Here is a 27,707-nt window from a genome sequence, read left to right as displayed (position 1 = left end):
TCCTCTCGTACGAGTGCTTTAGTCCACCAGCCACAGGAGCGGCTCTCTCTCAGACAGCAAGTTCACCATAGATATTCAGGACACGGAAACGACAGCCGTGACCTTTCACCCCAGGGACATGAGGCAGGCGGGATACAGGCAGCACGGGAAGAAAAGCGGAGCGAGTGCGGTGTAAATTGTAGTTCTACATTAACTTCATTTTTTACGTTCTTGCATTTCTTTTGCTGTTTGTTTCGTTTTTGGTAAGTCGATCTTCACTATATTAATGATTTCATTGAAGTTCAGGTTTGTGTGTTTGACAGAAAACGCAAGCATGTTTGGTAAGTTGCGAGACTTAACGTCTATGCCAAGTGATTTTATTAATCAGCTGGCACTGAATGATATTGCTGTTGACTTCTTTGTGACGTACTTTTTTGCTGTTCCTGCTCATGTGGCAATCGCGCTGTGTTTCATGTGTGATGTGAAGCACTTTCATTCAGATCCCGTGATCTGAGCACGCACGTTGAGCCTGTGTAAGCCGTTTAGAATTTGAAGGGGGCGGGAGATGTCTTTAATCGGGCTATAGCTACTTTTCGTTACTATTTTCTCCTTACTGTTTAGTTGTTAGCGTGTCTTGAGTTTTTGTGCTGGGGAGCTGGTCAGCCATCCAGTATCTTAAGGGTGATCCTCTTCCGCACTAGACTAGTGGTTCTGAAGCTCTTAGGAACTGCGGGCATGTTTTAGAAATACTACTACTGTGGCTCAGGGACCATCCATTGTAATATGGCATGAAACCAAACACTAATGCTGGTATTGGCAGTCAAATCTGTAAGAAAGAAATTCACTGCCAGCTACTGAAGACATTTCCGCCTGCAGGGGTGAATGTGATTGAGGACCGATTCAAATTCTTGCTGAAGTGTTCCTTCACCGAATCTCGGATCCCACTTTCAGAATCCTTGCGGTAGAGAATCCCTTTAGATGAGTGAATGGTTTACCGTGTCAGCTAGTTTGAAGGTTTACGTGTGCGGGCAAAAGACAAAGAAGCTAGCTAGATAGTGGTCGTAGTTAAAGCTAATTGGGAACTGTGGTCTCAAGCTGATCTCTTCACAGCTAACTCTGCGTAATTCCAGAAGACCCTGAAACGGCACACTGCAGTGTGTAAACTCAGCTGTCAGTCTGGAGCACATCGCTGAATATAGCCAAGTTAACGTGCTATTGCAGTTGTCAACTTGCTTTTTTAAGCTTTCTTAAGCTGGTTATTGTGGTCACAAGATGTTTCTTGGAGAGTATTTAGTGATTAATTGCGTTTGTATCACACTTTTCATTCAGAATGCTTCCCAGATACGAGGGCAACACGCTTGTATCACATGATGACCAGGGGGCAGAGCGAGAAGCTCACCAGTTCAGTTCAGGGGCAGCTTTAGGGAGGCCCAGGGAGGAATTTAGGCAGAGAATGCCCCTACTGTTCCTCTACCTGCCCCTACAGAAAACACCCCTACTGTTCCAGAGAGCACCCTGGGATCTTTAAGGACCAAGCAGCCAGCTTGAACATGTCACTTGAAAGATGACACCTCCCCCGGCGCAGTGTGGCACTGGTTTCAAAATCCTGGTGCACCAGGAAGAGCACCACCTACTGGCCCAAGTTTCCCATTTGGGAGTGCCTGTTCTAGGTTAGGGGTTCCCCTCCTTTATCCTGGAGACCCCCATGTCTGCTGGTTTTTATTCCAGTCCAGCTACCAGTTACATAATCTTACCCTTAGCTGATCTCATAATAGGGTTAGTTTGTTTACAGTTCCTAAGCTGTGGGAGGCTGACTTTGAATTATCTTCATTCCTATACTTTCAGTAGTAGCTTAAGACGTCCAGCTTTTAAGTAGAAAATAAAATTGCTCCACAGGTTTCACTCAAGCGTCCTATGGGCTCAGCGGGCATCTGGGTCTGGTTTGGACTGTGGTGCTGGACTGCTCTCTCACTCGTGGTGTAAATTCCTGCCCGGCTCCGCATGGGGCTGCGCTGACCCAAATCTCTCCTCGCCTGCGGCAGGTGGCTCTTCTTCACACCATGCCGTCCAGCCTGGGTGCCAGCAGTCCTGCGGCCGCGCTGCAGGAGGCGCTGGAGAACACCGGGAGGCTCATCGACAGACACCTGCAGGACGACCGCTGCTTCCCTGACCTCTCGGAGCTCCTCAACGTCCCGGCGCACAGTGAGCATCGACTCATTCGCCGTCTGCCTTCCTGCACCATACCAGTCTTTGGTAGACCTTTGAAAACTGAGGAGAGGATATTGTAAAAAAAAGTTACAGTCCCCTGTAGTGACTCCAGAGCAGGATGATTCACATGTGCAGTTCACACATTCAGTTAAAAATAAAACTGATTACACTTGCATGTTATTACACTTTTTATGATCTACACCAGTACCTCTTTTTACAAACATAATCCATTCCCAGAAACTCTTTCGTACATCGAAATAATAATAATAATAATAATAATAATAACAACTAACATTCATACTGTTGTTTGTGTTTTTAGTAATAAAAACATGTATTATCTAGTTTAGTGTAATTACACACTTACGTTTTCTTAACACCTCTTTAAGACCCTCCAATTTCCTCCTTAACACCACGATAAAGTTTAACCCACAAATACTCTTGTGAAAAATAAGAGCGCACACAAGAGCGCACAAAGCAAGAAACGATGAACTGTATCACATATTTCTCTTGTGCCCCTGCGCAGGCTCTGTGCTCAATCTCACCCATACTAGCTAGAGGAATGTGATGCACACACTCGGTATGAAATGAGTCGTATGACGCCTTCCTCTTCACTCTCTGCATTTGGCTTCGGTTCTTCGTAGATACAAAATTGGCTTTTGTTTTTCGAAATGTGGGTAACGATTCACGTGCTTTGAAGTATCGAATTTTCATAAAAAGAACATTCGTAAAAAGTGGTATGGTTGTATTGGTAATGTAAAACACTTAGCGCACTGCAGGCTGGGATCGGGTTGAACACAAAGCCCAGAATCCCAGCAGATGTCAAACGTGTTCAGGTGGCTTGTTGATGAATGCAATGATAGCACTGTGTTTGCTCTTTCTGATCGGGAAATGCAGAGAAATAATGCAAGGCAGGAACAGAATAGGTTTTGAAAGCTTAACCATCGCGTGAGGACCGACTCTCACCCTCTTTTCCCCTTGTGCACAGACATGCCCTCCCTGTCGGGAATGTCGGACATGGACTACCCCCTGCAGGGCCCTGGGCTGCTGACCGTGCCCAGCCTGCCCGAGATCAGCCCAGTCCGCAGGGTACCCCTGCCCCCTGAGCTGGTGGAGCAGTTCAGCCGTATCCTTCTGTGCTCCAAGATCCTGCTTTCTCCATCTGGACTCCATCCTGTGGGAATGTTCCCCGATGCTAACAGCACGGGTGGCCCTAAAGCACGGGTTACGTTTTTTCTCTCGTCGCTGTCTTGTACAAATAACAGTGAACGTACTCTGTCTGATTGCAGGTAGTTTTAGATATCTGCTGGGGTAAGGAGAAGACAGAGTGCAGCGCAACTCTCAGCACAGCAACATGTCAATACAAGAATGGCACTACAACAAGCAGCCTAACACTTCTGTCTTTTTAAAGTTCCACTTGATTATTAATAAATAGCAAGGCTGTAGATGTTTCAACATTTGTCTTCGGTCTTCCAAATTGAAGCTGCCTCGCTCTCCTTTGAGCTGTGAGCTTCCAACCCCAGTAGGCACTTGGGGGCCCAAGACTGTGCCCAAGACCTTCTTGTCTTTTCTGCTAGAGAGTGAGAATTCCCCACAACTCCTCGTGTGTTTCTGCTCTAGTTGAAACAGTCCGGCACAGCAGGGACGAGTGGCTGTGGTGCGTCCATTGCCTGCTGCTGAAGTGTTCGCCAGTAATTAAGCTTTAATGCTGAAGCTCTTTTTGTTTGTGTCATCAGGTGGCAGTTGCCAGCCAGGATGGTGTCTTGATTTAAGTTGGACCTTAGCTACAGCGTCAAAACAGCAAAGAGCAAGGTTTTTTACCCTGCAGTGTAGCACTGATATTTTCTGTAGAAGTCATGTGTTTGTTCCTTTTGCGCTGGTTGGGTTCTTTACCTCTTCTGTGCACCAGACATGCAGTGCAACTGCATGATGGGAGTCTTCCCAGAGATCAGCAGGGCTTGGCTCACAATCGACAATGACATTTTCATGTGGAACTATGAGGATGGGTACGTACTGATTGCCCCCACTGGGCAGCACTCTGGTTGCTCACCCTTTCCCTTCTAAACCTTTTCAAGATTGATTTGTCCTAGAAAATGTTCATAAATGACAGGTCTTACTTAAAATGGATGTGAACCCCTCCCGTGCCAGACTGGCCATAGTTGGCCATGGCAGGTCATAGTGGGGAGTGGGTGAGTAATGAGAATAGTGATCACAATATTTCTCTTTCACTCCACGGCAGGGGGGATGTTGCCTACTTCGATGGCCTTAGCGAAACCATTCTGTCTGTGGGTCTCGTAAAGCCAAAAGAAGGTAAGAGCAAATTGTACCTGCTCACTGATGCTGAACTCGCTTTCTTTTTTAAACTGGCGCCATGGGCAGTGCGATCTGCGGCGTACCTGTGCATCTGTTGTCACAAGCCTGTCAGTGATCCCCCCCCGGGCTGCTTTCAGGAGTTGGAAAGGGGCCGGGCCTTGAAGTTGCCTCACAGCAGAGCCTGACGTGACACCCGTGTGCTTTGTCCTCTGCAGGGATCTTCCAGCCCCACATCCAGTACCTGCTGGTGCTAGCTACGCCGGTGGACGTCGTCATCCTTGGGCTGAGTTTCCCTGGCTCCCAGGCAGGTAGGGCCTCGGTCTCCTGGTCTTTACCGAACCGACCTGGACCACTGTAAGGGGATGTTTTCGATCATTCTATTTCCTGCGTGCATGGTTTTCCTTCGATGCACGTTGAAAATGTGGCGCCTTCTGTTCTTGGGTTTTAAATGCTTTTCCACATCGCTCCCACTCGCACCCTCTGGTTCGTGTTTCACTGTTCATTCTGAAGACGTCCGTCCACCGTGTTGACAGTGTTAGGTGATGGTTTGGCAATACTGAGGTTTTATTGTGTGTTAAGAGCTGCGGCATCTCAGTCACGCTTTACCTGTCTCTCCGGCCGATGTCAGGGGCTCTGAATGACAGCATGTCCAGCGGGATGCAGCTGCTGCCAGACCCGCTGTACTCCATCCCCACTGACAACACCTACCTGCTGGCCGTCACCTCCACCGACCTGGGGCGCATATTCCTGGCGGGAAAGGACGGCTGTCTGTACGAGATTGCCTATCAGGTACAGCAGAGACTCCTCCCCTGAGGCTGGTGCTGTGCAGCAGAGCAGAGCTGTCCCTCTGTGCTCTCAGCCAACCCGGCGCCCAGCTCGCCTGGGCTCGGCAGGGCCCATTGCACCAGTTGCATTAGTATTTGTTGGTTCATTTTTTCGACAATGGAGTTTTGTTCCTTGTTTTCTTTAGAGGTCTGCAGTTAGAACCGCTGCTCATTCCACAGACAAAATGGGAGAAGGGCCACCGATTTCACAGTTTTACTGAGATTTCAGTATTAATAACCTTTATATTTTCTGGAGGATTAAGGAATCAGTGGGTTTGGAAGAAGAACGTGATGCACTCCTTTTGACCTGTGTTTGTTACTTGCTGACTTGGCTCTCAGTATGGTGTTTTCATGAAGAACAATTTGATTATTGCAGATGAATGCATCCCTGCAACCACCCCTGGACACCTGCACTGTGTCCAAGTCCTGCAGCTCTGTACCTTTTGGCTTGAAATGAACCCAGCTGTGGTTAGAGTTTGTGTTGTTGAACTCTGAGAACTGGATTTTTGCAGAAAGGGTCTTTTCGTTGACTTCTTTCTCCGATCAGTATATCAGTCGATTGGAGAAAGCTCAGGGGTGTGTTACCCACACGGCCTGTTGGCAGACAGTTCTTTGGCGGGGTTGTTCACCACATGCTCCCTTCTTCGTATCCCAGGCCGAAGCGGGATGGTTCAGCCAGCGCTGCAGGAAGATCAACCATTCTAAAAGCACCCTCTCCTTCCTCATCCCCTCCGTGCTGCAGTTCACCTTCTCCGAGGACGGTGAGTCGCCCGACCAGCCGCCCCTGGGGTTCACGTCCTTAGAGCTGGGTTTCCTGTTGCTCTTGCTCTCAGCGATTCTGGGGCGCTTTTCAGCTCGTTTTCTTGCTCTCTGCCTGTTCCAGGCAAAACAGCATCAGTAAAATTCTCCATGTTGATTTGTAGGTGTATTGGTGCAGCTCAGAGATCTCAGTACCACTGAGGGTGCACTGTAGACCTCGGTAGGTGTGCCACCAGCACATTGCCCTGTATGAGGCAGATTAATTATTTCTTATTTTTTTCTAGATCCCATTGTCCAGATAGCCATCGACAACAGTCGCAACACTCTCTACACCCGCTCAGAGAAGGGAGTCATTCAGGTAGGACTTCACCCAGGGTTCTTTCGGGAGATCCAGTGATAGACGGCACAAGGAAAGCCTAGTAAAAAAATTCTGTAATTTACTTCGTTATTTCCTGCAGCCTTTTTAATCATTTGGTGTGCTGCAGAAAGTTTGGTATGTTAAAAGTGTGCCAAAAGTCTGTGTCCTGTTCAGAGGCCCATGCTAATCCCAGCCCCGTGTTGTCCTAGGTTTATGACCTGGGAGTGGACGGACAGGGGATGAGCAGAGTGGCCGGCATGTCCCAGAATTCCATCGTGTCAGCTGCGGGCAACATCGCAAGGTGTGTTTTCACTTTGACAACTGTACAGGCCCCTGCTCGCAAAGAGAGAATCACTTTTACCACGACGGCATCTGTGGGGTTTGAGGTTTACTGTGTTTGCTTAGATTTCTTTCCTTTTCCTCACTCAGGACTATTGATCGGTCGGTCTTCAGGCCCATTGTTCAGATTGCAGTGATTGAGAGGTCTGAGTCCTCGGATTGCCACCTGCTGGCCATTACACATGCAGGTACGGACAGGTGTGATAGAGAGGCACCCTCGCATGTACAGGCAGGTGTTAAATGTATAAGACCCATTTCCACAGTGCAGTATTTGAGTGGAGCAGTCTGTGTGAACTGTCCTGTTCAAAGGTACAACAGCAGTGAGATTCAAACCCACAGCAATTGAGTTGTTAGAGTCCAGAAGCCCACAGAACCTCACTACTAGTCCAGAGTGCTGCCCCTGTTATCTAACTCTTAGTAGTCAGTCAGCCAGCCTGTGTCTAAAAGTTGGCCCCTCGGGATTCTGGAGTTTCGTTCTGACTTTGTCTCTGCAGGTGTTCGCCTGTACTTCAGCACCACGCCGTTCTCCCCACCCAACGCCAGGCACACCTCTGCCCGGCCCGGCATGCTGGTTCTGGTCCACGTCCGCCTGCCTCCAGGATTCTCCGCCTCCGCCACACTTCAGAAACCTTCCAAAGTCCACAAAGCCCTGTACAGCAAAGGTGCCTTAAATCAAGACATTATTAACCACTAACATTGAGACTTTGTGCAAGAGCAGACATTAGACAGACATACAGTGTTTGAAGCATAATTGGTGTTTTAGTGCTGTTCTTCAAACACAGTTGTGTTCTTGCGATTTTGTCGCTGCTGTAGGTGTTCTGCTGATGGCCGCCTCAGAAACAGAAGATGGCGATATCCTGTGGTGCATCAACCACGACTCTTTCCCCTTCAAGAAACCCTTAATGGAAGCACAGGTACATTTCAGCAGCATCCAGCAAACTTGAGTGTGCTTCCAGGACCCCCGAGGATGAGGTTTATTGGATATTTAATACGTTAGTCCCATATTTGGCTATTTGTGCTCTCATCTAAAGCATTGTAAAAAATCGGAATCATTCAGTGAAACAAGAACGTGTGGACACAGGGTTTAAAGCAAGAACAGGAGGTACTTCACAAAACCCAAAGTGTTGGGAGAGTGTGAAACAAGCTACATGTTGATGAAGCCATTGCCCTGGCTTCTTCCAAATAATGAATGGATTAAATAGATCCTTAAATCTCTTAACTACTCCCAAACATGGTAGATGGGCCAAATGGCTTCCTGCCAATGAGATTGAAGTAGAAGATACATGTATTTTTTATCAGTATCAGTTATTGTAATTGTAAACTGTATTTATTTGCTCTTACATTACATTATATTAATCTTTATGGTGACTAGTGAGCACGAAGGGCCGCATCACATCACAATTCCTGGGACCTCAAATGTTAGTTTGCGACAACATGGGGACTTACGGTACTTTGACAAAGTTCTTGATTCGAAATTTGTGAATTTGTTCTGTGAATTAATTTATTTAATAACCGGTCTGGGAAATTGGGACTGCAGTTCCCCTTTAAATGCTGTTTTAAAGTGACATTCGGAGCTTGCGGGAAAGTGAAGTTTGGAAGGCCTCCTCAAAACTGAAATGTTTTGCATTGTGTGTCCTTGTGTATGTCTGACGCTGACATCATGGCCAGGTTTGGACAGATAAAGTCTTGCCCAGCAGTGCCTTGCAGTGTTTGCTGTCGTCCACAGATGACCTCGACTGTGGACGGACACACGTGGTCTCTGTGTGCGGTCGAAGAGTCGAGGGCAGTGAAGGTCGTGACTCCGCTTAACAGGGACCTGGTGCCACACACAGACTCTCCAGTCGTGGTTCAGCAGCACAACATCCCCCCTAAGACGTTCGTCCTTCTCTCGGCCAAGGTACCTTCACACTGCCCGATTCCTCAGCCTTAGTGCTTCAGGTGCACTAGAGGAGTAGCAGGCTTTCTGTTTATTGTTTCTGGTACCATTTGGTTTTTATTTTTCCTGGGCATCCAACACATCTGGATCTATAATGACCAGATGCAGTACCTAAGAAATATTTTTTATGTCCTTTTAGTTACTTTTTTTTTTTAATTGGAGCTTTTTGTGTGCCTTTCCAAATGATAATGCTATTTGCTTGAAGTATTCTTTCTGCAGAATTAGCGCCTGAAAACATTTTTTGCGTTAGGCCTGCCAAAGAAAAGTTTCTTGCTTTGTGGCAAAAGACAGCCGCCTGTTGTGTCCTGCCAGAGGGTTTAATAATCACAAAGTGTCATTGGAACTGATCGCGTTGTATCTAGAAATGAGCCCAGTGAGTGTGTCCTGTGCTGGAGTCCTCACGGAAGGGCCGGCCTGTCTGCGCAGAACTAGACGCTTGTGTCTTTGCTTCAGGGAAGTCACATCTTCCACAAGCTGCGCCCTGTGGATCAGCTGAGGCACCTGCTGGTGAGCTGTGCCGGGGGAGATGGGGAGGAGATCGAGAGATTCTTCAAGCTGCACAGGGTGAGCGTTGCGGAGCGCCGCTGGCTTCAGTGGTGATCAGTTTATGCCATTTTCGAATTACAGATTGCATTTCATCCTACTAGGAGCCACAGCGGTGGCACATTGCAGTTAGGGTTTCTGTTCCCAATGGTGCGGTCCCTCACGCTGGACGTGTCTTGTGTCTCTGCAGGAGGAGCAGGCCTGTGCCACCGCTCTGATCCTGGCCTGTTCCAGCGCTGCCTATGACAGAGAGGTGTCCCTGTGGGCCTCCAGGGCCTTCTTCAGGTGCGGCACCTTTCAGCCTCTTCCAGAAAAGTGGTGCATTTGTCAGTGGAAGGCTTCTCAGAGGAATTATCATGAAGCAGCAGTAAAAGTTTTAAATTTAAAATTTTAACGTATATGTGGGCACTGGTTTGTTTTGATGTTGTCCCTTACAAAATAGCATGACGGAAGCCAGGTGTTTTTGATGCTCTAATTTTTCAGTGAATGCCTGATTTCAGGATTTCCATTTTCTTGATTGGAATCTATCTTTCATTGGCGTTTGTAAACATAGAAGTGCTTTAAGTAGAAGATAAAAAGTTTTTTGATCAATTAAAGGCTGCTAATTGTAACAAATTATAATGAGGAGTGGTGGCTTCAGTTCCTGCAGGAGAGAAACTGAGGTGATGCAGTTTGCAGGATTACAGCAAGGTTTTGAAATTTTGGTGTCAGCTAGATTTGTAACAAGTCAGTTGGAGCAAGGGTTTGAAAAACAACAATTGTCATGGTACTTCTCCACACAGTTTCCAGCACACATTGTCTCTGCGAGAAGTCAATTACTCACAAACAAAAAAACCTCCATTTTTTTCTTAAGAGCAATAGCCGACTCCTTGAGATACCTATATAAGCAAAGCGGGCCAACTAAGCTACTTCGGGACTAATAAATAAGAGTTCAAATCGTAGCAGTAATCTTCTCACTTTCACTTCGTTCCATCTTGTGACGTTTCCACTGTGCTGCGGCGGCTAGTTTGTCCACAAGCTGAGCCCGCCTTTTGTCTCTCGCCTCCACCTTTCTCTTCCCTGCGTCTCCAGGGTCAGCTGTGACCTGTCACCGGGGAGCCTGGGAAACGCATTGTTTCAGGAGGCAGTGAAACGCAGCTGGATTTGGTGTAACAATCCTGCAGAACCGCATTGGAAATTCTTGGAGTTGCTGGAGCCCTGGTATATAACTCCGGCCTCTATGTGTGCTGTGTTGCAGGTATGGAGGAGAGGCACAGATGCGCTTCGCTTCTGCCCTGTCAGCTCCTGTCAGCAGCGTGGGACCCATGCTGAGTTCACCCGTGCCTGGTAAGTGACAAGAGAAACGGGATGGGGGTGCATCTCAGAAATCAGTGGAGCGTTTGTTGCAGGATCGTTACTCAACACTGCAGGTATGCCTTACTTCCAGAGTTCTTAACTTTCTTTGCTGTGGGACACTAGGAAGACCGGTTTTCAAAGCCTTTTTAGTAACCTCAGTTCAAGCCTATAGTGCACTTGAACATGATTTTCTGTAATCTCAATATTGCCGATTTGCTGTTTAAGCTTCAGTGGTTTGAGAGATTCTTGACTACTAGCACAGTGTAGGTGTGTCCTTGAGACGTCTTTGATTCTGTGTTGTGCAGCATTAAGTCATCGCAGTGGTGTTTGTTTTCATCCTTTGCTCTTGCTGTAGGTTCCCCTCTGCCCATCAGCAGTCCAGTTCCCAATCCCAGCTTCCTGGCCACCCCTGCTCCAGGTACTCTACCTTTGGCCTTCACACAGGCCCTGTCCTTTCCTTCTCCTTTTCCTTCTCAGCATCCTAACCAGAAAAGTTTCTCCATCTTTAGTTCGTTTCATTCTACAGCTCTGTAGTATGACCTGGATAGGGCTGGCTGCTTAAAACGAACAGTTCTGAAGTTCATCATGCAGCTGTGGACAGTGTGAAGCGAACCGCATGCTAATGAAGCATGTAGTTACACAAGTCTGCACGGGTCACAGTCTGGGAAGGGGTAATGATCTTTACATGCAGAAATCTCTGTGACAGGGAAGCTTCGCTTGTCGCTTTCAGAAGTACAGTAATCGGCTTGGTACGTTAGATACTCTTGAGGTATGGCAAGTCGAGCAGATGTGTTGTGTGCTGTTTCAGTCTTAGGTGGCAGCTGCAGCGTGTTTGGCATTGCACACCACTGACACTATTAAGATGTCGGGCTTTTAAAATTCATTTCTCCAAGCTTTTCTGTCTCAGAAGGATATTTTCGGTCAGAGAGCATATTTAAAACTTTGTCATAGCTGGTTTTCAGCCACATGCCATGTCTCTTGTCGCCCCCCCTCTGTATCTCAGGGTCCTACCCCCCGAGTGTGTCCACCCCCTTTGTGCAGGCGCCCTCCATGGGTCAGGCTGGAGCGCCCATCACTGCCATGGCTGGACCGGAGGTGGTGTTCTCGGGGAAGCATAACGGCATCTGCATTTACTTCAGCAGGATCCTGGGGTAAGGCTCCTGCTCCAATCCCACTGCTAACACCACTCACACACAACTCGTCCCTGCACAATTGCCTCGCATTCAGCAACTCATTGCTCGCTCCAGCTCGGCTACGCCAGTCGGTGGATAGAATTGTGCAAAGTGTTACTGTTCACGAATGAAATAACGATTTGTAATTAGTCTCTCTTAGGTAGCAAGCAAGGAACGGCAAGCCAGAATGACGAGCAGATTTTGAAGGATAGCTGTAGTGGACGTTGATTTCAGCACCATGTCCAATGACGGTGTGTTGTTGAAGTTTTGGCTGCTGATCTGTGGCTGTGCATTGAAAAGTGCTTCCTTTATTTTGATAGGAATATCTGGGATGGAAGCCTGGCAATGGAGAAGACCATCAGTACAGGAAATCAACAGGTCACCATTGTGAGTAGAACTTCAAAATAGATGGGAAGTGTTTCTGTTTAATATTTTGAGATGTTCGAGCAATATGTGTATAGAAGCTGTTGAGCTTCAGTGTGAATGTACTTCTTGATATCGAAGACCAAATGGCTTGTTCACTTTATCTCCTGAATTGTGGTGTTGGCATAACTAATGCAATAATATGCGAATAAGAAAATAAATAACAGCATAGTAGTTTAGCATGTTTTGCTGTGTCTGCAAGACTGAGCTGATGAATGGCTCAATTTCAGATGGAGAGCTCTGTGCCTTCCTCAGTCCTGGAATCAGTACTTCAGGAGCTGAGGGGGTTGAAGGATTTCCTGGATAAGAACTCACAGTTCAGCCCTGGCTCGCTGGGAGCTGTCAGGTAGGAAAAAACTCTGTGTAAAGGTTACAAAAAAGAGGAGGCCATCTGACCCATGCAGCCAATTTGGTAGATAGTAGTTTATTAAGATTAAAGACACAGTGATTTCAAGCTGGATGGATATACTTGAGACCTTAATGACCTAAGTTATAAACAGAGTTTTGGAACATAACCCTTTTGAGCCTTGAGGACCAAGTGTGTAATAAAATATTTGTTAGTTCTTACTGGCAGAGGTACTCATATTATTGGAAGAGCTTTTTTAAGATGTGGCTGATGCTGTCCAGCCCCTCTGTGTCTGATGAATGTGAAAGAAGCAGCACCTAGTCACGCCCATCTCAATAACATGTCTGTGCTGCAGTTTCAGCTCCCCCGGCAACCTGCAGCAGAGGCTGCTGGGATTCATGCGGCCGGATGGAGGCAGTTCACAGCAAGTGCAGCAGGAGCTGCAGAGGAAGTACCACAGTAAGTGCCCCTGCGTCATTCCACATTCCTGCCACACCCTGTGTTTCGACATTCGTTTCAGTGACCTGCCTGCCTTTATGGATGTTCAATCCCAAATTACTTACCAAAAAAGGCTGATTTGACTGTGTATTCCAGTAGTGAATGAAAATGTAAAACATGCACTTGGCACTTATCTTCTTCCCTTTTGGTGGGTAAGTAGTTTTAAGTTTTAGGATAATTGTATTCTCATCCTCCATATCTAGTTCTTTAACTAGCTGGTTTGCTTTTGAAACAGATATCGTGCTGAGCAAATCACTCTTGCCTTAACCAGCATCTGCAATTCATCTGTATTGACCTATAGGTGATACTACCATCTGTTTATTTTCAAAATAAAGGTCATATTTTTATGCTTATGATTTATCTCTGGCTCGGGGCTAATCTGTTCCATGGCTGCTGGTGGGTACATTCTTGTGTCTTCTCAATAAAATGGTTTTATTCTACATCTTTTAGAAATCGAATTACTGTTATGTATCTGAAAGAAGGATGTAGCAACTACATTGCATGTGGAAGTGTAGACTTGAGAAACTGATCAGAGGACCGATTATGCTTCGCTTTAAAAGGAGCGCTAGTCATATTGCAGTTTGCAAGGTACGAATATAAACCTGTTGGTGCAACGAAACAAGTCATTGTTGCTTCTTTTTGGTTTGGCCTAAAGGCTGAAAGCCTCCCTGTGAAGAGCTTTCTGTTTTTAATGTATTTCAGTTCATCAGGAGGTACTTAAGACAGTAGCTGTGGCGAGAATTAATGTCTTGCTGTACACAGTCCTCTGCAGGACGGTGCAGCATGGTCCCAAGTGCGATGCCTGGTGGTGATGATGATGATGATGTTCTGATCTTGCAGCCGAGGCCCAGGCCTACGAGAAGATCTCGCTCCAGGGGATCCAGCAGCTGGTCCACCACACCTGTCAGACCCTGGCGCTGTGGAAGCTGCTGTGTGACCACCAGTTTGGCCTCATCCTGAATGACCTGCCCAAGGTGAGCCCTGCAAACCCCACTGGCACTTAGAAAGAGCTCTCGCTGAAGGGCTCTGCTGTCTCCCCTAGCACTGCACCTTGGCAAAGCTATTTTTATTTCAAGCTCCGTGTGTTCCTGTCCCGGTACCTGTTTTTTGCAAAACACACGTTTTATGTTTCTAAGATGTATATAAGATGTTCTACATAAGGCACACTTTTAGTTTTGGGCTGTTTGCATGCAGACATGACACCTCAGACTTTGTCCTTGTGATCTAAAAAGCTAAGCTAAGAGCTTTTCTTCAAGGGCCTCAGGGAATTTCCTTTGAAATTGTGATTGGGTGGTTTCCTCCAGACACCAGCTCTTATAGATTGTGAAATGCTTTGCATCCTATAACCGATTATAAGGAATCATATTTTCTCTGGGTCCCCCCTCTTGTTTCTGAACAGGTCCTTCTGTTTAGACAGTCTGGATTTGAAATACAACAGTCAAACCTTCCCCTGCACTCTCCTCTGCCCCAGAGTGTGCTGATTCAGTACCTTTAACCTCTTAGTGGTTGGTTGTGGTCTTGGCAGAAGAAGTTTGACGTTTTTTCTTTTGCGTTTCCCTGATCCAGGAGTTTCAGGAGCAGGTGAAGGTGAGCAGCTTCAAGGACATAGTGATCCGGGGGAGGGAGCTGACGGGCGCGCTCATCACCTCCCTCATTAACTGCTACATCAAGGACAGCGCCTCTGTGGACGCTATCAGCTGCCACCTCCGTGAGACCTGCCCCCTGCTGTACAGCAGCGATGACTCGGTGTGCTCCAAGGTGAGTCCCACCCTCCCCAGCACGGAGAGGAGTAGGTGTGTTTGCCTTTGCCTTGGTCTGATGCCTTTTCTGCTGGGTTATGATTTAAAGTAGGAGGCTGATGTACAGTCCAGATTGACACCGTCTGAATTTGCTCTCTTTGGCATTTGAAAATGGGTTTTGGACAGGTTGGTCACAAGTGGCTGGAAATGCAACTTTTATAATACCTTTGAGGCTTAGGAGCTAACAGCCTGTTCATGAAATGAAATTAGAAGACAAACAAAATACTCCAAAGGTACAGAAATTTAAAGAGGGAAGTTAACCAAAATGGTAAATGAGGGCAGTGGAAATAGAAGGTCAGAGGTTGCCTCTTATTTGTTTGGATATAAGTGGCTTCTAGGGCCACCAGTGCTGAGAGAACCTGTCTTGTCCTCCAGGCTAACGAGCTGCTGCAGAGCACCAGGCAGATCCAGAACAAGGCGGAGAGGGAGAAGATGCTACGCGAGTCACTGCGCCTCTACCAGCAGATCAGCCACCAGACGGACCTGCCCCACGTGTGCGCACAGTACCGCCAAGGTGAGGGATCCTTACTGCTCTGAGAGAGGGACTGGGGCCCTGTGCCAGGCGAACATGCTTGAGCACAATACAGGTGCTTCAGATCTGCAGCATCTGGTCAGTGGCTTCCAATACTAGGTGTTTGTGCTCTCATGCACAGGTGATTTCGAGTTGAGGAGCCAATTACAGTTGTGCTATGGGTTGTGTTATTTTGTCTGACAGGGCAAAGCAAAACAAAGCGCTACTTTTTTTTAAACCAAATTGCATACATGCACATTTGATGTAGTGACAGTTTGATGATCAGTAGACCAACTTGCTTAAGAAAGAAAGGTGTTTGCATCCTCCTATAGCAAATGTTGCACACACCAATGGTTTTGTAGCTCTGTTCCAGAAGAGCAGTTGGTTGATCTGGTTTTCATTCCAGTTGAGCCTTCAGTTTCTTAAAACAGGCTCTTAGTGTAATCACTCTGGACTAATGTCACCTGACTGAAGTTGCTTGTAAAAGCTTAAGGAAAGGGGCTGGCCTGGACCATAGCTGTAGTCTTGCTATCCTCTTGGATGCTCGTGTTTCAGCTGTCCCTCAGGTGTCCTGTGTTTCACACAGACCTAGCTGTGGCTGTCACGGTCCCTGTCTTTCTCTCTGGCTCAGTGCGTTTCTACGAGGGAGTGGTGGAGTTGTGTCTGACTGCAGCTGACAAGAAGGACCCCCAGAGGCTGGGACCCCATTTCTACAAGAACGGGGAGCCTGAAGAGGATGCTGCCGGACAACAAGCCTTCCAGGAGAGGTAGGCCTCCTTCTGATTTGACGTTCGGTTTCTGATTAAACCGCTCATTCAGTACCACCCACTAGTAACAAGCCCTGGGTGCATCACATGCTATTGAATAAATTTGATGTCATTTTGTGCTGCTGGTGTGCAGATTTACATACCAGATGTAGGCTCATTATTTGTTCAGTAGTATGTGCAAGCCCCAATCCACTGCTTTATCTTTATTGTCCAAAAAATATTAAAATAGGAGGTTGCCAAATTAAGAATTCTGAAGTATGGTATCATTTTGTTAGATAAATGACTGGGTGTGCAGATCAGATATTAAGTTATGAATAATTGTACGTACTCCAGTGCAGTTACTCACACCACAGGTGTGATGATGAAAATGAAAATGAAGACGGATGAGGAAGTGTTGTGTTGACCTGCTGCTCGGGGTGTTGTGATTATGGAGCTGATGGATGACCATGTGGTCCTGTGTGCAGGTTAAACAGCTACAAGTGCATCACCGACGCAATGCAGGATTTGGTGAATCAGAGCAAGGCGGCCCCCCAGTCTCCCAGCGTGCCCAAGCAGCCCGGCCCCCCCGTGATGTCATCAGACCCCAACATGCTCAGCAACGAAGACGCAGCTGCACATGTCAGTACCGCTTTCAGAAGGGGCACTGTGGTTTCTGTCTCTGCAAATGTAATCTTACATGTTGGTCTGGTTTTTAATCCAGCAGGTGGTTCACTCCCCTACCTTTGTCTCTTGATCTCAGTTTCTGTTCTTAGAGTGCAAAGTGTTTTCAGAAAGACTTCTGTGCTGCCCCATACTGAACTTTGTAGTGTCTGTCCAAGAAAGGTCATAGATGCTTTGTTTTTTCTCAAGAAATAAGGGCAGCAGCACACAGCTGTCTTTATCTTTGACGAACTTTTGATTATGAATCATCTTTTTGTTTATTAATGTGCTCTGAATTTCTAAGTGATTAGGTCCATAGTTTAGTGTAAACGAGCCTGGAGTTTGATGTTGGAATTTAGCACTAAAATGAAACTTGACCCAGGGTGATAGAGATAGATAATACTCATTTTATTTTATAATAAGTACAGAACATGTATTTATGTCTAAAAACTTAAAAGACGTCTAAAAGACGCATGTTTGTGTCTTTTCTGTCCACAGTTTGAGCAGATGATCGGGCTGGCCCAGCGTTCTAAGGACGAGCTCTTTCACATCGCCCTTTACAACTGGCTCATCCAGGCTGACCTCACCGATAAGCTGCTGGAGGTGAGAGGGAGCTACAGCATCTCAGGAGTGCGATCAGCATGACTTAAACAGTCCCTGCAGAGAACTTGAACAGCACAGTTCTCTCTTCCACACTCAACAGATGTTTGCAAATCCAACTGGGCTGTTTAAATCATGGCCTTAGACTCCTACACAGTGGGTTTTTATTGATTTGTGGAACAAAAATAATTTTCCGGAGGCACGTAAAGAACTGTTGCATGCTGATGAGTGTCCTGGGCAGTGTTTGGCTGTTGCCAGCTTTGGTACCTAATGTAAATTCCCCATTTACATGGAAAAAGGTCTGGTTTTAAAGAATAGACTATCCTGCAAGCTTGTTGGTGAAAGATTTCTTAACAATCGAGGCGAATTAAATGCAGGAACATGGTACCATTCCTCTGTAGCATTGTAGGGAAATGCACCGAGGGTCAGAGCATTTTTGACCTGGTGACTTTTGTAGCATCATACTGAGATTTTAATAACTCTGGTTTCGGAGTTGGTGGCTAAATCGAGGAAAACCAGGGCATCAGCTTCAACAACATTGCTGGGTGGCCTGTTTTAAATGTACTTCCACGTAGTTTCCACCTATGCCCTCCAATTGGTGTTTTAGCATTCATTCTGAAGAAGTCCACAGGGTTGACTGAATCAAGGCCCAAAAAAATGTTGAATGCTCATATTCAAATTGCGCAAGTCTTTTAAAGGAAGATCGACACTTCTGGCTCTCCAGCTTGTTGTGAGTTTCCTCTCCCTCCTCGAAGCACTTCAGCTGCTCACTCGCACGGCGTCCTCTTCCTCACAGGTGAACTCCCCGTACCTGGAGGAGCACTTGATGCGCATGATGAAGCAGGACCAGAACAAGGTGCGCTACATGGACCTGCTGTGGCGCTACTACGAGAAGAGCAGGAACTTCAGCAAGGCCGCACACGTGCTGGCACGGCTGGCAGACATGCACAGGTGAGCAGCAGGGTCACTGCTGGAGAGGTGTGTGTGTGTGCACAGTAATCAACAGGCAGACATGCACAGGAGAGCAGGCAGGTCACTGCTGGAGAAGTGTGTGTGTGTGCACAGTAATCAACAGGCAGACATGCACAGGAGAGCAGCAGGGTCACTGCTGGAGAGGTGTGTGTGTGTGTGCACAGTAATCAACAGGCAGACATGCACAGGTGAGCAGGCAGGTCACTGCTGGAAAGGTGTGTGTGTGCACAGTAATCGACAGGCAGACATGCACAAGTGAGCAGCAGGGTCACTGCTGGAGAGGTGTGTGTGTGCACAGTAATCAACAGGCAGACATGCACAGGTGAGCAGCAGGGTCACTGCTGGAGAGGTGTGTGTGTGTGCACAGTAATCAACAGGCAGACATGCACAGGTGAGCAGCAGGGTCGCTGCTGGAGAGGTGTGTGTGTGTGTGTGCACAGTAATCGACAGGCGGTCATGCACAGGAGAGCAGGCAGGATCACTGCCTGGGTAGTGTTTGTGTGCACAGTAATTGGCCGTCTTTCTAAGTGTGTCCCAATCTGCATCTACCTTCTAGCAGCCCACTGCAATGTTACAACAGCAGAGCAAGTGTCCATCACAGTGATTTTAGCCAATCCTTTGTCTGCTGCACACAGTTTTTCTCTGTACAGACTTGCATGGGCTCTACAGACTGGATAATGTGACTTTGCTGCGTAACAGGAAGCAGACACCTCAGTTATCCTGCTGTGGCTGAGAGAATGCCTCTTAGGTATAAGTGATTCTTTTCTTAATGACGGCTTAGAGAAATGGATAGCAGCTGACAGTAACCTGCTGTTAACTGCTGTCCATTGCGGCCAATGTTCGGAAATAATTTATTTTAAAGGGCCAGTTTAGAAAGAGGAGGTCAGTGGCAGCTGGGGAAGTTGCCCTGTGTTTGCAGCGTCAGTTCGGGCTATGAAGCAGACGGATGAGTTCCTGCCTGACAGGTCTCCTGTCCCCCCGTCCTCTGTCTCCGCAGCACCGAGATCTCCCTGAGGCAGCGGCTGGAGTACATCTCCCGGGCCATCCTGAGCGCCAAGAGCTCCTCCTGCGCCTCCTCGCAGGCCAGCGACGGCGAGTTCCTGCACGAGCTGGAGGAGAAGATGGAGGTAGGGATATAATACCAGGGAGGAGTTGTCCGGGTCTCGGGATCGTGGTGTCTCTGCCAAGGAAAGCTGGCGTGTTTCACGCAGGGGAGTGTCAGACCTGGAGGGGAGATGGCTTAAACCTTACTTTTCAAGAGCAAGTCCTCATAATCTTTTTGTTTTCAAAACAGACCTTGAAGATTTTGCGGATTTGCGGATTGATAAATAAATAAACTGATAAACACGTTTTATACACTCTTCTTCTTCTTCTTTTTCACAGCCTTAGTCCCAGACTGTCCTGGGGTCAGCTGCTTTGGTTGCTCTTCTCCATTTGTCTCTGTCGAGCACATCTTCCTCACTCACTTCACATACCTCCATATCTTTTCTCACACAATCTATCCATCTCTTTCTAGGCCTGCCTCTTCCTCTGTTACCTTCCACCTCAAATTCCATTACCCTCTTTGTTACTTCCTCAACGTCCCTCCTCATGATATGTCCATACCACCGTAACCTCGCCTCTCGCATCTTCTCAACCACATCCACCACCCTACATCGTCTACGGATTTCTTCATTTCTGATCTTATCCTTCATTGAAATCTGCAGAATCCATCTCAACATCCTCATTTCAGTTCTTCTCATCAAGTTCTCTTCCCTCTTTCCAACTGCCAAGCATTCAGCTCCATATAGTAGTACAGGTCTAATCACAGTCTTGTACATTTTGCACTTTAACTTTCTGGGAATTTTCCTGTCACAGATTATTCCAGTTATCTCTCTCCACTTGTTCCATCCAGCTTTCACTCTTTGTTTTACTGCCTCCAGTGTTTCTCCTCCCTTTACCAGTTTTGATCCAAGGTATTTAAAGTCATCAACTTGTTTCAGTTTTCCTCCATTTGTCTCCTCAACATTGGTCATAGTATCTCCTCTTCTCTCCATTACCATTATTTCAGATTTTTCTGCATTCATTTTCAGTCCACCCTTTTCCAGACTCCTCTGCCATTTGAACACTTTCTCCTGTAGTTCTACCTCTGAGTCTGCCATCAGTGCCACATCATCAGCAAAGATGAGTTCCCAAGGCACTTCTGTTCTTACCTCCTCTGTCAGTGTGTCAATAATGTTTATGAAAAGGAAAGGACTTAGTGCTGATCCTTGGTGTACTCCAACTGTGATTTCAAACTCTTTTGTCTCTCCCTGTTGTGTTATTCATCTTTCATGATAACTGTTGTGTTATCATCTTTTCGTTTTATACACGTGGAAGGATAAAAGACATTGGCCTACCTCAATACTTACCTCGTAAAATATTCAAAAGTACAAACTAACTTTTTAATTCTAGGCTAATTATAGACATTTTTTAACGCAACCTCTTTACAAAATTGGTAGACATGACATACTGCTTGCAATCATGTCTTAATCCAGTGGTTTAAAGTTTGAATTAAAAAAGCTGATTAGTCCACATTAGCATTAAAGTAGCATTATTAAAGAGAAAATAATAAAAAATATATTTTTGTACAGTTAAGTATCATTTTCCAGTAGGGCTATGAAATGAAGGGATAGATGTGTCTTTTCTTTCTCAGTTTAATGCAGTCGCATGATCTCTGCTCGTTTCTCAGGTGGTTCGTATTCAAGTGCAGATTCAAGAAACGCTTAGCAGACAGTATTCCCATCATCCGTCAGTGCAAGGGGCGATCTCCCAGCTGGATTCAGAACTCATGGACATCACCAAGGTATACTGGCTCTTCAGAAGACGGGAAATGTCCATGTCATTATGCGCAGTGAGGAAGTCCCCAGTGACCAGGGCCTGGAAATGTCGTTTTTGTAATTACAGTAGCATGTTGAGACAATGTTGAGGATATCAACCCAGATATCTAGCATTGGAATTTGGTCATCGGTGATTCTTTATTATAGAAATACCTAATTTTCCTTAAAAATTATTATGGAAAACCAAATTTGCATGGGAATTATTTGGTCGTCACTTTTGGTCGCATTCGTACACTACGGACCTGGCATAGAAACGTCAATTCTAAATGATATTTAGTGAACATCTTCAAGGGTAAAATAATAAGCTAAGTATGCACCTTTTTTTTACATAAAATGTTTATTTTTTGCCTTGTTTTAAAAAAAAAAAACAGTGGGTAAAATTGTAACCTTTGAAATTAGTCATCCCTGTGCAGATGTTCCAGTTAGCGTTTAGGTCACCGCCTCCTGTCCAAACAAAGATCAGAAATGTGGTTTTATCTGTGTTTTACTCCCTTTTACTCTGTTGTAGCTGTATGGGGAGTTTGCGGATCATTTTCGCCTGTCGGAATGCAAGCTGGCCATCATTCACTGTGCTGGCCATTCAGAGCCCATGCTGGTGCACACCCTCTGGCAGGAAATCGTGGAGAAAGGTAACGGGCGAGACCTACTACCAAGTCCGGGATTTTTGTCCACGATGACTTAGGTGCTCAACTGATTTATGCTTTCTGCACATTCTTACCTTGTACGCAAGCCATCCGTGTTGCTAGGTCTGGTTAACATGGATTTGCTCAACCACAGCAAACTCTACTGTTCTCTAAATTTGTATCAAGTTTCCTGTGAAAAAGCTGGTGTGATATGAAACTTGATAAAAATTTAGAGTCAGTTTCTAGGACCCTTCGATTTTTTTTGTTGTCCGTGCCTTTTTTTTTCCAGATCGCCACTAAAACACTCGATTAATGATTTGAACTCTCTGAACTGTGCTTTGCAGAGCTGAGTGACAGCGTGGCGATGAGCCCTGCAGACCGGATGAGAGCCCTGAGCCTCAAATTGGTGTCTCTTGGGAAGATCTACGCAGGAACCCCACGCTATTTCCCCCTGGGTAGGTCCGGCACACTGGGGTCAACGGCTGGGAGCCATGATGTTGTTAAAGAGGAACTGCAGTCCCAATTTCTCAGACCAGTTCATAAATCTCGGTGATAAGATCAATTCTTTGACGTAAAGAAAAAGTTACACATTTAAAATGAAGCACACAATCGTGTCATTCAAAAATGAAGGTGCATTTCGTGAGCTGAATAGTTTGGTATCTTTGGAGTGGATAGTGCATCCAGCATACGCAAAAAAGATAGAAGTAAATTGATCATTATAAGCAGGGTACAATTATTTATTTTTTCCTGGAATGTTATTTGGAATAATGTTGCCGGGGAGAAGGCCTCGCACAGAGTTGCGTGTCTCTGAGTGAGGGGGAGTAGTCATGCTTGATTAGGCAGCTGCTGGTAATTAATCTCCCCTTCCTGTTTCTGTGCCGAGTCCCAGAGCTGAGAGCCCCCATTAGCTTTTCAGGGGCCCTTCTCTCTGCAGAAAGACTCTGGTGGCGTGTGGGATCCCACTGGGGAGCACCCTTCTTGTCCTATTGAGGATCCACAGACGCTAATGGCTTGTTGACTGCCTTCCTTTAAAGACTCCCCAAGAGAGGTAATTAAGACAGCAGCAGCACTTCTGTGTCCTGGATATTCAGATGCTTTCTGGGCAGCTGCAGTGTTTTGGAGAGACAAAGCAGAGCAATCTAGTAATCTAGTAATCTCTCTTGGTCTTCCATGGAAAGCTTCACTTTACAACCTTTGAGAATACGGACTACTAGTGTACCGTTTTCATTTTCGTCTTTATATCTGTGGCCAGAATGTATTAAGCTGACATTCAGATTCATCGATTTCTGCTGATTATGTTTAACCATTACACATCATCAAATGGTGGTTAAACCCATTTGAAATAAATTACCCATCACGAAAACACAGGCTTCTGTAATTAGTTGCAGTAGATTGGGCCGCACTTGGTTTTGTGCTGACTGTTGCAGTGTGGTGTCTTTAGTGCTCTTGCTAATTTTCAGAATTCACCCCGTACAGCACAAGTAAGGTGGGGCAGCACTTTGTAGAGGGGGTAACTGTCAGTTATGGTTCTCTGTGCAGATGTTGCTTTGCCTGCGCTTTATCCCTTGAGGGAGGTACTTTACTCCACTGAGCTGTATAAGTAAGGACCAGCATTGCTGAAGGGTGTAACCACTTTCATGGACTGGAGAGAGTCATGTGCTCTCTCATTCACTTAATGCTACAGAAACCAGGATGAGCTCTGGCCCAGTGAGCTTGTTGTGGACTTGACCTTTTTTTAACTCCATTGGTTGGAAGTCTGAAGGAATGAGATATGGTAATCTGGCACTTATCTGTGCATCAGAATTCAGTTCAATTCAATTTTTTTTATATAGCGCCTTTCACAACAAGGTTGCCCCAAGGCACTTAACAAGGCAAGTGAGGTTGCATCAGACGTGTGCATATCATTTCAACAAGAGTATGAGACTGGGGTTTTCTGTTCCTGCTTAAGATTTTATGGTCTCTGGTCCCTGACCTTTTAAAAGAACTGTGGCTCATTGTGTCATATTAACCCACATTGGCTTATGAGTCTTTTGCCCACCATTGAGATATATGTTTAGAGATGTCATATGTCACAAGTCCTTGCTATCCCCTGCACTCTGTTACAATAAAGTTACAAGTGCCAGTAACTCATACGGTATTTTGATGTGATATCTTGTGACACCTGGAGCATCTTAAATATTGCGCTAAGTATTTTCTAGTGTTGCCCACCCTTACCCGAAGCCATGGTGACGTTAGAAATTGCAGCAGCAGTTATTGTCACTGATGCCTTCTTCCACTCTGAGCTGTGTCCTCTTCTTGTTTTGTGATTATGGTCGCTTCTTACAATTGAGAAAAAGACCTCGGCTTGGTGTTGGCTGTCCTCGGCTGTCCCTTTCTGTGAGCATTCCAAGAAGCCCTTTCCCGAACAGAGTTTCGTCCTCCTCCGCTCTCGGCCCCCCTGCTCAGCGGTTCTTGTCCTCTGCTTTCCGACCCGCTCCAGAATTCCTGGTGAAGTTCCTGGAGCAGGAGGTGTGCCGGCTGAGCTGGGACGTGGGCTTCGTGACCTACACCATGCAGGAGATCGGAGTGCAGCTGCCGCGGCTGCTGGAGGTGTATGACCAGCTGTTCCGAGCTCGGGTAAGGAGAAGCTCGTGACGAGGAGCGCTCTCATTCCGGAGAGACTCTCTAGGACCCGGAAAAGGTAGCAGCTACCTTTAAGCCAACTATTACCACTTTACTTCTCGAACACATTGACTGCTTTCGTGTGTTGCCTCTTGTGAATGCTGGGCAGAAGAGGTGCTTTTCATTTGTATTGATTTGTTTAGAGGGTGTGCTGGGAGCTTGGCTTAAGAGCAGATTAAGAAAAATACAATCATTTAGATTTGAGAAACTCAATGAGTTCATAGGTGACTTGAAAAAATAAAAAGGAAATTGCAACATAACTAATGATATTTCATGGTTTTAGAAATAAATGACTTAAGATATTGAAAATAAGGATTACAGCAAAAAAAAAGATTGCTACATGTTTAAAATAGCATTTATCTATAATAAATAAAGGTTTCTCAGGTGGACCTCCAGCCAGTGTGTGCACCAGAATGCGCTTCATTCTCTCCATTAGTGCCTACGGGCAAGCGAGGACTGAAAGGCAGGACTGAGGTTCTCGTTCTGGCGGTAATGGTTGCGATGTTTTCAGGACCCCTGCTGGCAGCGACTGAAAAGGCCCCTTCACCTGGTGGAGTGCATTCACGTCCTGCTGTCGGGGTACGTGGAGGACCCGAGCAGAGTACCCTCCTACGACAGGTACGCCCAACCCTCTTCGGCTTGTTGAACGTCCTTTTAGGGTGTAATAATAGAGGTTACGGCGCTTCTAAAATAAGAACTACATAGTCAGCTATTAAGACTGAAGTCCTGTTCAGGCTCACTGTCTCACAGGCCAGGAGGCTATCCTGGTTTCTGTGTCACGGGGCAGATGAGAGTACAGAACTGTGCTTGGATGGGATACTTGAGGTTTGCAGGTTTATCCTGAAGCAGCACTGGCATTTGTTCAATCAGAGCGAAGCACCATACTCCAAGGAAGCAAAACTCTGGGTCCAGGTGTTAATGTTGATAAACTGTTAATCCACTGTTCATAGCGCCTTCACACAGTATATGCACACCAGCTAGCCTTGAGCGGGCAAAATAGACAATCTGAGAAACCTTTCTCTATGTATTTCAGTGTGAGAATCAACACTGAGAAAAAATTGTGAGCACTCCTTATACAGGTCTCTTTGGGGTTATGTTGCCCTGTAGGTGGCAAATCTGTGCTTGGTAAATACTTGGGTTTATAGGAAGTAAGGGGTTAGCTTCTTAAAGTCCGTGTTTCACTCATCGACAGTTAACCTGAAGATTTCTCAAATTATTTATACAATACTGTGAATTGTAATTCAATATATGAATTACAATAAAAATATAATTGGTAGTGTGGCATTATGTGGGGTTTGCCCAGTGTGGAAGCAGAGCCCTGGTAGAAGGGCGACGCCTCCCCTATATAGTCCCAGCTGTCCCGGCTTCTGACGAGCCACAGCTGGGCAGGTCCTATAAAGGCACACTGGACATCCCGAAGGGACGAGCAGGGACAACCCCGGAAGGGGAATTTTACACCTACGGTCCCAGAGGGGATTGCACCTGCGTAAGGCGGTCTTTTTGCCAGTTTTTCCGCATCGCATATCTTCACCTGGGCAGACGCACCTTTTATTGTGTTTTTTTGTGCCTTACGTGCCCTGCTCTACCAGACTGGACCCCATCAAATAGGGTAAGCCCAGTCTGGTCACTGCTGTGCTAGTGGTTCCTTTTTTTTCCCAGGCTGGACCCCGTTAAACAGGGCATGCCCAGCCCAGGGTTCACGTGGCACAGCAGTACACTTTCTACTTGCCCTTTTGTTCATTTTTCACCTCTAATTGTATTAATTTTGGTCCCTGCTAACCTCACACCGGTGTTTCCGTCCCTCGGTTAGGGGCGTCGACATTTACCGGTGCTCGCCACAGAGCCTCCCACTCCACACTGTCACAGTAGAATAATGAAGAGTAATAAAGTATAATTAGTAGAAAAATGGAATGTTCTTTACCTTGCATCCTACGATTAATAAAAATGGCAAAAGACTTGAACGGACTTCAGAGAGCACTGAAATCTCGTGTGCGCATGAAAACATGACAAATACACAGCTGGGCGGAGAGAGGCTGGTGCATGAGAGAGTCAAGACGAAAAAACACAGAGTCATGGGTTGGTGGAGAAGCCGGGCACTATATCGATATGGAAACTGTGTATGAGTGATGCTGTTGGTGAGGGAAACCTGGATTTATCCCAGCGTGCTTTATACTGTATCCATTTCATCCACCACTGCAGTGCAACCCCTGCCTCAAGCAGAGAAAGGAGAAATTGATTCACCAGTTGAATAAAGGGGGAACTTTAGGGAGCTAACCATAGTTGAGAGAGTTTAACATCTCATTGGAAAGACGGGGCCTCTGACTGCACAGTGTCTTTGGTTACCATGACTGTCCCACCTGTTCCATCATCGTCTCTTACAAAAGTATGCTGCTTTCTGTGGAGGTCACTCATCCCAGCAGTGAGCAGCACAGGAGGCTAACAGTTTCGTTGTTCAAATCCAACCCCCTCTCCAGCCATACACAACTCTGGTGTGTACACCACAAAATGTGAGAATGCAATAGTGCTTTAAATAATCAAAATCTGCCTCGCCATCACACTATAATGCTTTTACCGGGATTTTTATTAATGTTTCTCTTTCTCTCTCTCTCTCTCCCCACGTAGGCGGAGGTTTACAACCTTTTGTCTGGACTGCATTTGTGGGTATCTGGTGGAGCTGCAGTCTTTAAGTCCCAATTCTGCCTTGCAGCAACTTATTGGAAACTTTAAGTCCCTACAAGCAAAAGTGGAGAAGGTGCTCTGAGGTGAAAGTGCCCTGATTTGCCTCTGCCACAATAGGACTGCACTTGTAGTGGTACTGACATCTCCACCAGGGGGCAGCATTCTGCCGCACACCCCCAGGACTCACCAGCCAGGACGGCGCCCTGGCTGACCCAAACCCATTCACTCAAAGAAAGCCACGAAGCAGCATAACATGGAATTCTGGTCTTTAAATGGTCAATACAGTGCTTGGGGTTTCCTTTCCCAGTTTTTTTTTATTTATAACTTTAGTTTAAGTTCTTAAGCAAGACAAATTGAAGCATAGTGACATAGGAGTTTCTCCGAAGGTGGATAAGTCAAACAACTAAAAAAACAGATTCTGTTTCATCCCTCAGTTTAAAAGCCTCCCCCTATGGTGCACAGATTCCATATGTGTTCTACTTTCATTTCTTGTTCTGTGGGACGTTTATTAAGTAGATTGAAGTGTTAGGGTAGAATAAAACTACACCCTGGGCCTCCTTACATGGTG

The 27,707-nt window shown here is 46.3% G+C and overlaps 1 protein-coding gene across 3 annotated transcripts; it reads left to right on the top strand.

Moving 5' to 3' along the window:
* The first annotated feature begins 101 nt into the window (after window positions 1-101).
* On the top strand, window positions 102-27,442 carry nup155 (nucleoporin 155). 3 transcript variants are annotated; one of them, XM_088628710.1, is made up of 36 exons: window positions 102-242; window positions 2,022-2,181; window positions 3,173-3,310; window positions 4,094-4,190; window positions 4,424-4,494; window positions 4,713-4,805; window positions 5,126-5,286; window positions 5,977-6,082; window positions 6,365-6,438; window positions 6,648-6,739; window positions 6,868-6,965; window positions 7,272-7,439; window positions 7,591-7,691; window positions 8,504-8,674; window positions 9,167-9,277; window positions 9,447-9,541; window positions 10,494-10,582; window positions 10,947-11,009; window positions 11,595-11,742; window positions 12,084-12,150; window positions 12,417-12,532; window positions 12,888-12,991; window positions 13,871-14,004; window positions 14,597-14,788; window positions 15,205-15,343; window positions 15,972-16,107; window positions 16,572-16,725; window positions 17,245-17,349; window positions 18,143-18,297; window positions 19,316-19,445; window positions 21,029-21,142; window positions 21,685-21,805; window positions 22,144-22,254; window positions 24,279-24,415; window positions 24,972-25,078; window positions 27,083-27,442. In XM_088628710.1, exons 2-36 carry the CDS (start codon window positions 2,040-2,042, stop codon window positions 27,219-27,221), a joined length of 4,179 nt encoding a protein of 1,392 aa, XP_088484836.1. In that variant the 5' UTR covers window positions 102-242; window positions 2,022-2,039; the 3' UTR covers window positions 27,222-27,442. The 3 variants fall into 3 exon arrangements, 2 of the variants coding, with proteins under 2 accessions (XP_088484836.1, XP_088484837.1); XM_088628711.1 differs by lacking the exon at window positions 102-242 and adding an exon at window positions 424-512; XR_015935876.1 differs by lacking the exons at window positions 24,972-25,078; window positions 27,083-27,442 and adding an exon at window positions 22,734-22,847 and having other exon boundaries at window positions 24,279-24,412.
* Window positions 27,443-27,707: the final 265 nt, after the last annotated feature.

Source organism: Lepisosteus platostomus, chromosome 4 (assembly GCF_059453375.1).
Source record: "Lepisosteus platostomus isolate fLepPlt1 chromosome 4, fLepPlt1.hap1, whole genome shotgun sequence".
In the NCBI taxonomy this organism is placed as follows: domain Eukaryota; kingdom Metazoa; phylum Chordata; class Actinopteri; order Semionotiformes; family Lepisosteidae; genus Lepisosteus; species Lepisosteus platostomus.
The sequence above is the reverse complement of the archived record's forward strand: the minus strand, read 5'-3'. Positions and strand labels throughout refer to the sequence as shown.